Consider the following 14257-nt stretch of genomic DNA (forward strand, 5'->3'; position numbering starts at 1 on the left):
AGTGACAAGGGTTAGTTTGTGGGGAGAGTACCACAGGCCCGGCCACGGAAACGTCAGCCGCCCTTGTCCCACGCTTCCGCGGCCAGAGGCCACGGGGGCGGCCGGTCGCGTCCTCTCCTCCAGGCCTGTCCCGGCTTCCGGGGCTTGCTGGCCACGACCGGTGCCCCCCAGGCTTGTGGGAGCATCACCCCGACCTCCTCCTGCATCATCCCGCCCTGTTCTCCCCGGGCGCGTGCGTCTAGAGTGCCCCTTTGAGGGCTCCGGTCACTGAGCTGGGGACCATCCTAGTGACTTCATCCAACTCCGTCACTTTTGTAAAGAGTTGACTCCAAGCAAGGCCCCCTTCTGAGGCACTGGTGGCTTCTGGGGACACAGTTCAAACCCTAGCGGTGACCAGCACTACGTTTCACTTGTAGATGAGCCTGTCCGCCAGCTGGGGCAGTGGTTACGGGGCTGGCCTTTTGCGCCCAGCACTGCCCGGAAACCCCGATAAGGAGTGTCTGTGGGAGGGCGTGGGGGGGGCCTGCCCCAGGGTCACCCTGGGAGTTGGGGACGCCATCTCGTGACGTGGCACAGGGGAGTGGCAGGCGGGAAACCCTCAGGCCGGGAGGGCAGCCCAGCACGGCCTCCGCGTGAGCTGTGTGTTATGGAGAGGGGGGCCTCTCGTGGCTGCAGAGCCCGGGTGGCCGAGGAGGGAGGCAGTGGGTGTGTTTGTGCTGGGTGGGAGGCGGGCAGGAAGCAGGGTGCGCTTGGTGCAGGGTAAGGTCCTGCTAGAGAGGGCTGACGACCGTCGCAGCCTCGGGGACTGGGAGGGACCCAGGCCGACCACCAGTTGGAGCATGGGAATGAGCAGACGGGGTCCAGGCCTGGGTTGGAGTCAGACGAGCCAGCTGGCAGGTGGGAGAAGCAAGGAAGACTGGGGGCCCAGGGGGGCGGACAGGGTGCCAGGTCTGTGCCCGGGGAGACCAGGGTGCCATTCACGAGGGAGTTTATGGTGATAAATGAATGCAGAGTGAAGGCCGCCGTGTCCCCCAGCTGCACCCAGGCAGTCCCATCGTCCTGCCTCTGAGGGTTTGTGTTGACCCTGTGACTCAGCTCGCGGGACGTGAGTCCCCGTGCTGCGTAGCCGGTCCTGGGCCAGCCTCACTGGCAGGAGCCGGACGGGATCTCCGTTTTCGAACCAAGAGAACGGTGGCGGAGGCAGTGGCCTTTCCTGCGAGATGAATAGCCTGTAGGTGTGTCCTCTGTCCTGGTGGGGGCTTTGTGCCCATCCCAGCAGAGCTCGTGATTTTCACACTGAACACCGAGCCACTTTTGCGGAAGCCTGGCGGGTCCCTTTCAGGAAGTAAATGCTCTGGAGCGTGGCTTTTGCTGGGAAGCCACGAATAACGCGGCGTCCTCCCGTTCGCTGGGTTCAGGGCCCGGTTGCCTTTCCGTGTATCGGACAGCATCGTTGCTGGTGCTGGAAACTCTCCGCAAGAGCAGAAGAGCGTCAGGAAAAGCTGGCGCAGGTGACGTGTGAGACGCGGATGCGCCGGCGTTCACGTTCAGGTGCCGTCTTGGTTCCTCGCCCGCGGGCTTACCGTCGCGCTCCGTTCTCTCGTTGCTTCCGTAGGAGTGCTCCAGCCTCGCCCACCCACCCTGGGCTGATGTCCCCTCGCTCCAGCGGCCTGCAGACCCCAGAGTGCCTGTCTCGAGAGGGCTCGCCCGTGCCGCACGACCCTGACTTCGGGTCAAAGTTAGCTTCCGTTCCAGAGTATCGGTATTCCCAAAGCGCACCCGGTAAGAGCGGTTTGGGGCCTTTACGCGACGTGGCGGAAGCGGGCCTCGCGTGCGCAGGCTCAGCGGCCGTGCTCCTCCTCCGTGCAGGTTCTCCCGTCAGCGCCCAGCCGGTGATCATGACCGTGCCTCCCCGACCGTCCAGCCTGGTTGCCAAGCCCGTCGCCTACATGCCCGCGTCCATAGTGACGGCGCAGCAGCCCTCCGGCCACGCCATCCACGTCGTGCAGCAGGCTCCCCCTGTCACCATGCTCAGGGTGGTCACCACGTCCGCCAGCTCCGCCAACGGGTACATCCTCGCCGGCCAGGCCTCGGCAGGAGCCGCCCACGAAGCGGCGGGCACAGCCGTGCTGGACCTGGGAAGCGAGACAAGAGGTGAGGCAGTCGTGTGGTCCCCGGGCCGGGCTGGTGCCCGGAAGGTCGCCCGTCAGCCTGGGCTACGAGGCTGAAGGCCCACGTGCTGGGGACACGCGCTCCCTCCGGGGGCCGAGGGTTCTCAGGCTGCTCCTCCTTGTCTCCCTGCTGCGGGTTTCTTGGGGAGCGCGTCCTTGTAAATCCGTGCTGTTTACCCTCCTCGGCGGTCGTGCCTTCGGGTGTACGCGACCCCGAGGAAACGGTGCGGGGCTGTGGGGCTTGAGGCCGTGGCCGGGGTGGGGGGGTGGGGGGAGCATTGCTCAGGGGCCCCCGGTGGGGAGTTCTTGGAAGTCGCTTAAAAACCGCTACAGGTTCCTACGGGAGGCACGTCGGGCCCAAGGAATAACGGGTGCTCGCGAATGCAGCCCGTGGCACGGAAGATGCTGGCGGGAGCCTGACTCCGGGGCCTCCTTCTCGCAGCCCCCACGCCTGTCGATCGCGTCATAATGACAAAGGCGTTTTAGGGAAGGAAGTCTGTGACTCCAGATGCAAACCTTTTCGTTCCAGATGATACCGTCCCTTTGTCTGTTTTTATGTTTCGGGTTGGTTAAAGTTCAGGCTCCGGCAGTGTTTTCCTAAAACCCTATTCATCGTTTTTCTCGTTTCAAATGTATTTCGTCGGTAGGATTTTTCTTTTGAGAAAAGTGTTTTCCCCAGCGCCGATGCCTTAAAGCCGCAGTCCAATCCCCCCCCCCCGTAAACAGACTTCCTGCCGCGGCTCACGTGGGCATGGGCGTGGGCCGCCGTGGCGGGCCCGCGGGGTTCGCACACACTGTATTCCTGCAGGCCTGGAGGAGAAGCCCACCATCGCCTTCGCCACCATCCCCGCCGCTAGCCGCGTCATCCAGACGGTAGCCAGTCAGATGGCCCCGGGGGTCCCCGGCCACACGGTCACCATCCTGCAGCCAGCCACTCCGGTGACCATCGGGCAGCACCACCTACCGGTCCGGGCCGTCACTCAGAACGGGAAGCACGCGGTCCCCACCAACAGTTTAGCCGGCAGCACTTACGGTGAGGCCCTGCCCGGCCCCTGCCCCTCTGCGCCCAGTCGCTCTGCGCGGAGCGCCTGCCGTGCGAGAACGTCCGGTCGATCCCTCTGTGTCCTCGGCGCGGGGGGCTTGCCGGTCAGGCCGGGGCCGGCGCCCTGCCGAAGGCAGAGTCCTCACGGCCCAGCGCTCACACCCGTGGGGTCGGAAAATAGCCGGAGGTGGGCGGCGAGTCCCGGCGGGAACTGAAGCAGGGGTGCAGCTGCAGGGAGGGGGCGGGGGCCCCGGGCATCCGCAGAGATCAGCAAGAGGAGGGCCCCCAGGCGAGAGCAGAGTCGGGTCGGGGAGGGCGCGGCCCTCGAGGCCCAGCCGGCGAGGGGCCGGGACCCGGCTGCCCGCGTGGTCGGCCTGGCCCTCTGGCAGCGGCTCCCCGTGTGCCGCCCTCAGCCGTTCGCCAACGCGCACCTCTCTTTCCTCCGCTCCCAGCCCTCACCAGCCCCCTACAACTCCTGGCGGCCCAGGCAAGCTCATCCACACCGGTGGTGGTCACGCGGGTGTGCGAGGTGGGGCCCGAGGAGCCGGCGGCGGCCGCGGCCACCACCGCCACCGCCCCGGCCACCGCTGCCTCCGCCGCCTCTTCCACCGGGGAGCCCGAGGTCAAAAGGTCGCGCGTAGAGGAGCCCAGTGGGACTGTGACCGCGCAGGCCGGGGTGATCACGGCCGCCGGCCCGCAGGGACCCGGAACCGGGGAGTGACGACGCCTGCCTACGGGCCGAGTGGGACGCTCGCCATAAGGGATTCTGGAGCCAGGCCCTGACCGCCGACCCCCTGCCGCTTGCGGACCGCGACAAGAAGGCTCCACGGTGACCTGCGCACGTGCCAAACGGACAGGACGGTCTCGGCCTCCACCCGCACCTGGACGCACTCGTCCTCCCTGTTCTGTCTCCTGCCCCTGCTGTGGTTTAAAACAAAACACATAAACAAGTTGAGACCGCTGATTGTATGATTCAGGAATTGTTTGTTTTTATTTCCTTCTCTCCTGCACCGTCTTCTCTCCTGGGCCCGTGGCCGAGGGCGTGGGGGACGAGGCCGTGGCCCAGCGCCTGGAGGAACGGATCACGGGCAGACTTAGCCGCGAGCAGAGGCGAGGCTGCCGGAGCACCCGTGGCCCCCGGAGGCCCAGACGGAGGCCGTCGTGCGAGGGAGGGGATGGCAGCGGCACGGGTCCTCTCTGTGGCGGATTGGGAGTGCGCAGGAGAAAGGCAGGCGCTGCCAGAGCCCGGAGCGTCCCGTGGGGTTTTCTCCCTAAAGTAGCGACACAGAAAGCATTGGCATTAATCTGGGGTGCGGGGCTCAGGCTTGGCTTTCTTATTTTGTTGGAACGGTGGGATTCAGGCTTCATCTCAAATCTGAGATAAACACGAAAGGAAGCAGGTGTCTGTGAGGTCTGCGTCTGTGGACAGCGTGACGGCCGTAGGCCTGGGCTTCTTACTGGCATTAATCCTGTGACGAGTCAATCCTGCCGCTCTGTCTGCTAACTTCAAGAAAGATCGACGGCCTCCCAGACTGGCGTTCGGGGCGGAAAGCTGTGTGGGCGGGAGCGGCCGAGGGTCCTCGTCCAGAGGCCCCGAAACCGGGAATCGGCGAGCCCTGTGTCTTCAGCGGGCCTGAGGCCCCGGTGCCTGGATGCCGTGGGACGCACAGCGCTGGCGGTCGCCTCTCGGATACCATCAGCAAGTGGCGGTCGCTTTACCACCCGACACATACCTCCTGCTGTAAGTCAGGCCGTGTCCTGTGCCCGCAGCGCCGGGGCCACACCGCTCCTGTGCTTGGCTCTTGCTGCCTCCATCCGTCTTGCCTGCGACCTGGCCGCATGACCAGCGAGTGACGCCAGGCTCCCCGGGGCCGAGGCCCTGCGCTCACAGACGCCCCGTGCCTCCTGGAGCCGTCACCACAGCCGGAGGTGAGGCCGCCGCACTCCTGGTTTATAGCCCAGTTTGGGGTCCACGTTCTAGCTCTTCAGCTCCTCTCGGAGAACATTCTCAGGAAACGTCAAGTGGTCTGTGAAAAGCGACTCTAAACTTGGCCGGCCGCCCCAGCACTGGTTTTTCTGACGGTGGACACCGGGCCCTGCACAGAAGTCCAGCAGGAACAGTTTTTCTTCCTGGAAGTCGCCTGTCCTCAGCATCGGTCTCCAACCAGCAAAGCTGCCTCCCCAGGCCCCCGCCCCAGCGGCAGCGACAGGGAGCGAGCTCGGCCCCTAAAACCCCCAAGAGAAGGAGCGGGCCTGGTGGGCCGGGTCAGGCGCCAGCTCAGAGCGAAGGAGAAACCGCAGAACAGTCTCGAGGCCGTTCAGGCAAGACGGGCTTATGTGCCAAGCGTGGCCGGGCCGTGGCCGGGGCGGGCGGACAGGCTCTGTCTCACTGCCGTGGTCATCAGTCGCCAAGGACAAATCCAGAGTGTCCTCCCGTCCGGCCTGTGACACCTCGTCTGACATTCTTCAAGCCCCAAACCGCTCGTGTCTATGGCACCAACTTCAACTGGGAGAGAAGCTCTTCTGTGAAGTCCCCACCCACTGCCTCCGGTGACACTGGGGTGCAAGTGGCCAGGCGTGCCGTCCTCGGTGATGGGAAACCTCACTCTGTTCCGCGTTGGCGATTTCTGCTTCATAAACTCTGTCCTTTGCCGCAGCGTCTGGTGTGTGCGTGAGAGGGCAGGTGGGGTGGTGGGCGTTGCACAGGCAGTCTGCCCCTTGCGAGGGCCTTACCTGGGAGGATCCGAACCCAGGGCCTGCCTTCAGGTCGGCTGTCAGGAGGTCCTGCCGAGGGGACTGTATCTGCTCACCGGCCAGCAGGACGGCCCCAGGTTCGCCCCCGTGGGAACGCTGGGCCGGCAGCCTGCACGGGACACGCAGGACAGCGTGGGTGCGGAAGAGCCTCGGGCCTTCGCCAGGTCTGGTGAGCCTGGCACCGACCCTTTGCTTGCCCGGCTTTGGAGACGCTTTGGTTTCCGTTCATTTTTGGTGATGACCCACCCCATGTTCGGGCAGTGGTTCCAGGAGAGGGAAGACGAGAGAGGGCAGGGTGTCCATCGGTGGGTTCTGCCACGTGGGGAGCTCACGGGACTGAGAAGGGGACCCTGTGGGGTCAGCTCGGACGGGCGCAGGGCAGAGGGGCAGGGCTAGGCCTTGGGGGAGCTGCCCGTCTGGGCTCACAGACGGTGGGCGTGTGGGTGGGTTCACGGTCCTCTGACCCAAGAGCGGGCCTGCTCCTGCCCACCCTTGGCCTGGGACTGGTGGCCGGAAGGCTGAGGGCAGCCTGCACCTGGGGACCAGATGCACCTTAGAGCGAAAAGGTCGTTCCGTGCCCCTGGAGCCAACCGAGTGATGGTCTCCCCCCACACTGGAAGCAAGAGTGCCAGGCTATAAATGACCAAGGAACCGCGGCCCTCAGAATCTTGGCCACGTGTGACCCGCCACACGTGTGGGTTGCAGAGGGGGGGCCCGCCCCCACTCCCACCAGTGGGGGAGAAGCGGAAACAGCTCGATCCCGGCACCATCCTGGTGTTGGTGTGGTCTCAGGGGTCTCAGAACCTTCTCTTTGGTCACCCGGGGGCCCGGGTGCGTGTGAAGGGGGCGGCCAGGCAGTTGTGCGGGCTTTGGGAAGGTCCCGTCCCCCCTGCGTCGTGACACAGGGCACTTGGGCCCTCTCCCCCTGGTACCCGGCTTCCCTTCTGTCTGCTGCTTGACCTGTCGCCCCGTCGACCGGCACCAGATGCAGGAAAACACCCTCTCTGCACAGGAAGGAAGTCACAGAAGTAACTACTCAGTAGCTGAGCGTTTCCCACCTGGACGGTCTGGTGGGCAGTGGAAGGAAAAGGCCTGTACCCAGAGCTCACGGGGCGTGTCACAGGGCCCAGTGAGTGCCACGGTGCGGGGCACAGAAGGCCACAGAGGCACGGCCCCTGCGACCGTAGGGTGGACCTCACGAGCGGTCCGCGTCTTTCTTGCCGCGGACGCTGTCCTGAGTGGTGCAAGGACAGGCTGAGGCAGAGCGTCAGGGGCTCCAGCAGATGTCCTTTTCCACGCTCACATCCCCCGGTGAGGTTATACACCTGCCAGAACCGCCCCCACCCCTGTCCTGGGACACAACCCTCTGGGCCTCGGCCCATGCCCTGGGGACCGCAGGACCGATGGCCGGGTGCACTGAGCCCCGCGCTGGGGGGGGAACGGGTCCGCGTGCTTACAGCCGCTCCCGTCAACTCCCCGCTCTCGGTCTGGTGGGTTCATGTTCAAGGTTTGCGGTCTTCCCTTTGTTCTCTGTTTAACAGCCGGGCCAAATTGCGAAGGTGGCGAGGGATTTCTGAGTCACTAAAATGACTATTCTGTGATTCTCGAGCTGGCGGGGTGGGGGTGCCGCCACGGCCAGGGGGCGGGGGCCCTGCCGCGCCCCGATGGGTTCAGCGGGGACCTGCTGGTCCCTTTCCTGCTCCTCACCGGGGCTGGCGGAAGACCAGTTTGGGGCCGTGGGCATGATTCGATCAGTGCTCTCCTTTCCTCTGAGACTGGGTCTCCGTGGAGCATCCAGAGGGAGCACACAAGGTCGCTCCATTCAGAGTTCAGAAGGAGAAGGCGTGCCTTTGGCCTTGGGGTCAGTTTCTTTATAGAGACAAAACAGGCCTCATTTGAAAAAAGATGCTTAGTTGAACGTGTAGTTGAACGTGAGAAAGCGTCAGGGAAGAAACAATGTTCCCCGAGCTCTTAGAGCCCAGAAGTGAGTCCCGTGGGTGTGCGTTTCTCCAAACGCCTCACATTCCGCTTTGCCCTCGAGCGACTGCGTGCGGGCGGGACGCAGGGCCATCTCGGGGTCACACAGCGCCGCCCCCCGCGCCCCTGAGAGGCGGTAGCTCCCCCAGAAAAGGGATCAGGGCAGCTGTGCTCACAGATGCTGAAGGGATCGTGTGCTGCTTATTTTAGGCACCGCGACTCTCTGCGGGTCCCAAGAGGCAGAGCTGCTAAGAGGAAGCCCGGCCACGTGGCCGCCAGTCCCCACCAGGCCCCCCGACCCACGGTCCCCACCAGGCCCCCCGACCCACAGTCCCCACCAGGCCCCCCGACCCACAGCCCCACTGCTAGCTTGGCTTAAAGCAAAGAACGTCTCCTCCCAGCCCCCCCGCAAGCCGCCTTTGTGATACCTCAGCCTCGAAGCAATATTTTCTGAGAAGAATGTAAGTTTGTCCGCATGCCCGTGTGGGGCCGCCATCCAGACGGGCCTCCACAGGGGTGGCCGCGCCCGCAGTCTCTTGCAGGGTGTCTGTCCCTCGTTTTCAGCTTGTTTTCCAGTTTTATACGGTCCTTTCCTTTTACGCATTCTGTCCTGAGGCCTCGCCTCCCGCGTTAGGTTTTAAATGCCCAGGACCTGGCCGGGTGGGTCCTCGGCAGCCCCAGGAGCTGGCCGAGGTCTCCACTGTTGTCCCTGGTGCCGGCTCCAGGACGGGACTTTGTGACGCAGCCACAGGCGCGTTCTCCAAACTGAAATAACACAGGCCCGCTTGCCCGGCTGCGCTTAAGGAAAATCGTTTTCCTCCCGCGTTGAGCGAGGCCACCGCCTGTCCCGCAGAGTCCTCAGGGGCCCCAGGCCGTGTGGGGCCGTCTCTGCCAAGGCGCTCGGCAACCCCGGCTCGGCCCTGCGGCCACTTGGAGGGACGCTCCACGACCTGCCTCTCCACCGTGTCCTAGGAGGTCCGCGCAGAGGCACCAGGGCCCCAGGAAGAAAATAGGGGTGCTGCCTGCGCCCGCTCCCCCCAGGAGGGGGGACACAGGACAGCTAAACGGAGGTCGGACGTCCGCAGGATCACTTCTGTTAGCCTGACGGACCCCACGGTGCCTCCGCCACATAAGAGCGAGTGTCCGTGCCGGCTGCTTGCGGGAGGCCCGGTTCCCATCTAGAAAATAACCCCTGCCTCCACCCCCAGACACACGCCTGGTCCCCGGGACGCTGGAGCGCAGCCAACTATTGGTTGGAGACCCTCCTGCCGGTCGCTCCCAGTCGGGGCTTCCTCTGAAGCTTTGCCCGCGGCCCGGGGCTGAGGCCGCACTGCATTGCTACACAGGATTGGGAGGAAATTCTTTGCGTTAGTGAGGCTTGGGGACCCCGTCTCTTTCAGTTCTCCTAACCGCTGGTTTTGGCCGTGAGGATTCAGCCAAGAGTGAACGGAGCAGTGACTTCATTTCTGGGCATGTCTGTCCCCGTTCCTGGCACCTGCTGGCATCTGGGTGCACTGGGGAACGTGAGGAGCAGGCCCCGGGGGCCGGCGGGAGGCGGAGCTGCATCCCCCACTCCCTCCACAGGTTCTGGTCTCATCCCAGGCGGGCCGGCGAGTCTCCAGGTGGCTCTCTCCTCTTTGCTCCAACCCAGATATTTTAGGACTCAGATGATAATTGGAAGAATTCTGGCTTATTCTCTTTGGGAATCTCTTCTGGAATAGTTTGCTCATTTGATTCATCTGAATATTTATTGGTGGTTTACTCCGCGTCAGAAACAGTAGAAAGTGCTGGGGAGGCCAGGCCCGGGAGGGATGTGGCCGTGTAGACAGGCCACGTGCCCTGGGTTGCTGTTACATCGTCTGGCACGTTGCACAATGTTTTCCTTAGCTGCAGTGGCAGGGCTGTTCCTCTGAGCTGTCTCCCAGAGTCCCGAGGCGCCCAGTGACCTGTCGCCCCGAGTGCTGAGCCAGCTGGCCGCACTGCAAGAGGGCCTTGACTCGGGTGGGTTTTCCCCGCACAAAGTTAACCGGCGTGAAGGATGTCAACCTGTGCCTGCTGCCTCTTAAGCTCATCACGTCTAACTTTCTGTGTTAACTGACCCAGATTCCTCCTCCTCTCCTTTTTTAATCCACAAATATGGGATTTAAAATCAAGCATTTTAAATTTGGCCCTTCCCTGCTTCCCTCCCAGCTCCCTGCCCGGAAGGCTTTCTGGATACCCGGATACTTAATTTACGCGGCTCAGTCTGTATTTCAGGCTGGGGTGAAGGAGGAACGAGACAAAGGTGGGACCCAGACTCTCGCCCGGATCAGCCCCGCAAACCCCGTGCCCGCAGCACGGCCCGCATGATGAGGGATTAAACCAGTACAGAGGCTTGTTACCTTCCCTGTAAAGTGACTTGGGGGGGGCGGGTGTTGGGGGTGTGTGCACGCGTGAGCGTGTTTGTACAGTGGCTGTCTGAAGTATCTTTTCACCGTATGTTTCATCATCAGTGCTTGAAAAGCGGTGGTTGCCCACACAGTGGAGACTCGGCTCCCTGGGCCCGCGGCGGGCGTCCGTCTGCGGGAAGCCCTCCCGGGAGGGACCCAGATGCCCCGGCAGGTGGCAGGTGGCAGACGGCCTGCGGTCCCGTCCGCTCCCATCCTCGGAAAGACGAGAGGCCCACCTCGCTGGGCCTGCCTGCGTTTTCGTTTCAAATGGGATACAGTATTTTTTTAATAAGGAGCCATACTTTTTTTTTTAAAAGTTTGAGATCTGAATGTGATTTCTAATTGTATCAGACGTTAATGTTTTAAAGCTATAACAAAGTTGCAAATTTCTACTTTTTGTTTTCCATTTATTTTAACTGTCCTTTTATCTATTAAATGGTTGTATGTGGATGGGGAAGTTCTGTTTCTCCTCTTAGCATTTGTTTCTATAACCAGAAATAAAATTATATATTACAGAAATGACCCGGGGCTCTGTGTGGTCCTTGTGAGTGACTGCTGAGGGACAGACGGGTGGACACCCAGCCACTGTCTGCTCCCTGGCGCGGGGGGGTGGGGGGGGGCGCCTGGCCCCAGGGGGCCGTTCCTGGGGCAGGTGTGTTTTCTCCCACTGTGCCCGGTAGCCCTTTCCCGGGAAGAAGCCAACGGACAGGTGCCTGTGATTTCCTGGCCCGGCCTGGGCCCCGGGGAGTTCCCTGAGTGTGCGTGTTTGCAGCTCCAGGGACGGGAGGACAAGTCACATCTGCCCCCGGACGGAGAGGGGCCGGCGGAGCCTCCACCGGCTCCCAGGCACCGACGGCGAAGCTGGGGAAGCCCACCGACGCCCGTAGCCGCCTCGCGGGTGGGCCCTCGCACCCACCAGGGGCGGAGCCTGGACAGACTTGGGTTCACAGTTCAGCGGGGGGGGCTTCCGCCTCCAAGAAGTCCTGTTTCTTCATCTGCAAAATGGGGCCCCTGCCTCACAGTGTTCTGTGCATTAAAGGCCATCGTGCACGTCAGCTGCGGTGAGAGCCCCCCCTTTGCAGAGCCCGGCCGGGTTTACGATTTCAGCCGTCGTAAGAAGGGTGCCAGTCCTGACTTGGGATTTCATAGAAACGTGCGTTTGTCACAGACGCATCTTTGGTCAAGGTTCTCCAGCATTTGTGCACGTGACCCCGTCCCCTCGCCGAGCCAAACAACTGGCCTCTCTCGGGTTTTGCGGTTGCCTGCGGTTGTAACTGAAGCTTGAACCCTGCTTTCCTTCACCTCACCCCACCGCCACCGCAAGATGCTAACTGTAAGCCTGAGCTCAACCTTAACAGAGTCGGGACATTTCAGGATTTTAGCCGAATAACGAGCAAGAGTGAGAATAAGCTCTGTGAGCTGCGCTGGCTAGTTAGCGTCCTTCTGAAACGTGTAGCTTTTTAAGCCTCGGTTTGTTTTTCTTTAAGTTGTTTTTTTTTTTTTTTTTTTTAACGTTTATTTATTTGTGAGACAGAGGGAGACAGAGCATGAACAGGGGAGGGTCAGAGAGAGAGGGAGACACAGAATCGGAAGCAGGCTCCAGGCTCTGAGCCGTCAGCACAGAGCCCGACGCGGGGCTCGAACTCACGGACCGCGAGATCGTGACCTGAGCCGAAGTCGGACGCTTAACCGACTGAGCCACCCAGGCGCCCCAAGTTTCAGTTTTGATCAAGACGACCATTTCTCACTAGTAAGACCTTAAGATGCCAATTTACACAAATGGAAACGTTGTTGTAAGAAGCAGTCAAATATCACCCTTGGGAAGGTGCCTGGGGTGTGTGTGTGCCGAGAGGGAGGGAATGGCCCCGGCACACAGCCAAGCTCTCGGTGCAGGCGAAGCTGCTTCGTGAAGCGGGGTGCGTGCCAAAGCCAGCGGGCGCACCCCCCGCAAACGACAGACTGCGTCCCGGCTGCGTGCACAACTGCCAGAATCCGGAAACCAACCGAGTCATTCTTCGCCGACAGTAGAATGGCGAGCGGCGACCCGCCCTGCAGTCACACGCCGAACACAACACGGCTCAAGACCGCCACACGGACGCCTCTTGGGGCGTCGGGCCAAGCCCCGGCGAAGGCTAAACGCCGTCAGCTGGCACGTGTAGGAAGCGTGAGCAGGCAGCACTAAGGCACAGTGACAAAAGCGAGGCACCGCGAGCCAGCGGGGCGGTGGCCGTGCGGCCTCACATTGGTGTGCGGGGTCCGCTCGTGAGAGCCGCCTGCTACACCTCCGGGAATTTTGTGAGCCAGTTGCTAAAGCCATCAGTAAAAATTTTAATTCTCTAAATTACATTGGAAACAAAGGTAGTGAGTACTCGACTCATCACTCGCTGCTACCTGTCCCTGTGTTCCTGGGCCACCCCCACCCATGGCGTCCGTAACTGGCTCCCTGGGCTGCCCAGTGACGTCGCGTTGGCAGCTTGGAATTCTGCCATTTGGGGAGTATTTACACCACGGAAATTATCAAACGCTACGAGCCAGCCCCTGTGCCCCCCAACGAGCTAGCTGAACGTTTACTTTCGTACCACTGAATAATAGAAATGAGAGAGCTCGTTGAGTTCACTCAGAATTGGTGTTCCTCATATGTTTTACCTCAATAAACATTTTCTTAAGCTATGAAATTGTACTTGAACTCCTTTATAGGTCTCCAGTTTTGTAGGTCTAAATGCCGTTAACCTTTGAATTTTAAATTTTTTTCACGTTTATTCATGTTTTGAGAGACAAGAGACAGTGCAAGCAGGGGAGAGGTAGAGAGAGAGGGAGACAGAATCGGAAGCGGGCTCCAGGCTCCGAGCTGTCAGCACAGAGCCCGACGTGGGGACTCGAACCATGGACCACGAGATCATGACCCCAGCCGAAGTCAGACATTTAACTGCCCGAGCCGCCCAGGCTCCCCAATGCCATTAACCTTTGGGCCCGATGTCTATGCCGTGGCCCAATGAGCCAGTAAACTCGCACCAAAACCACGGGTCATTAGTGAGCTATCCGCTGGTATTTTCACACCCAACTTCCTGTGCGTTCGTGATTCCAGGGCTGGGGCTCTGCAGACCCGGCCCCGCGGCGCCAGCCTCTCCCTTCAACACGGAACACGGGTGCTCCCGCAAGGCGGGAGGGTGCTTCCTGCTCCTGGCCGCTTCCTGCAGCAAACGCTCCAGCAACGGCAGGGCAGTGGATTGCAGTTTGATTTTGCAGCCCGGCCCGGACCAGCGGCCCGCAGGTGCCTCCTCCCCTCCAGGCTCCACCCCCCCCCCACCTGCTGCCCATTCCCCACTCCCGGCAGCAGCTGTGACTCCCCGTGCCTACGGGGTCGAACAGAACAGCCAGGTGCTTCTCGCCTGACTGGCCCCGACCCGTGCCAGCTGGGCCGAGTCCGTGCCTGCCCCGCGCGCAGGCTCAGCGGCTCTCAGGACTTGACCTCCACGGCCCCGCCTTCTCCCAGACGCTACTTCTCTGGCCCTTCCTCTGCAGGCAGCGCACAGTGTGGCTGCCCCGGGGATCCCCTGCTGGTTCCGAGCGCCTCTCCGCTGACAGGTGTGTGACCTTGGGCGCCTTCCCCAGTTTCAGCTTCAGTCCACCCATGCTTCAAATGGTGGTAATAAAACCGCTCGAGCTGTCCCCCGGTTCGAGGAGATCATTGACCTGCGGTGCTGGGCATGTGGCAGGCCTCCCGTAAAGACCTCCCAGGACAGACTCCCTTCGCCAGCTCCCTTCCTCGTCACTCTGCGGCCCCGTCTCCAGGTCCCCGGCACCAGCCGCCCTCAGCACCTCCTGGGTGCCGGCGCGGCATCTCAGACCGCCACGTCCGGGATTCTGGCAGGTGAGTGCCTGGC

At 62.1% G+C, this 14257-nt stretch overlaps 1 protein-coding gene across 2 annotated transcripts in view; it reads left to right on the plus strand.

Moving 5' to 3' along the window:
* Positions 1 to 5869, plus strand: part of FOXK1 (forkhead box K1) — a 65143-nt gene extending 59274 nt beyond the window's left edge. The window contains exons 6-10 of one of the 2 annotated variants that reach the window (XM_078440089.2): positions 1419 to 1511; positions 1616 to 1782; positions 1870 to 2154; positions 2980 to 3204; positions 3666 to 5869. In XM_078440089.2, coding sequence (XP_078296215.1) covers positions 1419 to 1511; positions 1616 to 1782; positions 1870 to 2154; positions 2980 to 3204; positions 3666 to 3934 — 1039 coding nt within the window. In that variant the 3' untranslated portion in view covers positions 3935 to 5869. The remainder of the gene's footprint in view (positions 1 to 1418; positions 1512 to 1615; positions 1783 to 1869; positions 2155 to 2979; positions 3205 to 3665) is intronic. The other variant, XM_060649605.3, reaches the window with a different exon arrangement.
* Positions 5870 to 14257: the final 8388 nt, after the last annotated feature.

This window comes from Panthera onca, chromosome E3, assembly GCF_046562875.1.
Source record: "Panthera onca isolate mPanOnc1 chromosome E3, mPanOnc1 haplotype 2, whole genome shotgun sequence".
Taxonomy (NCBI): domain Eukaryota; kingdom Metazoa; phylum Chordata; class Mammalia; order Carnivora; family Felidae; genus Panthera; species Panthera onca.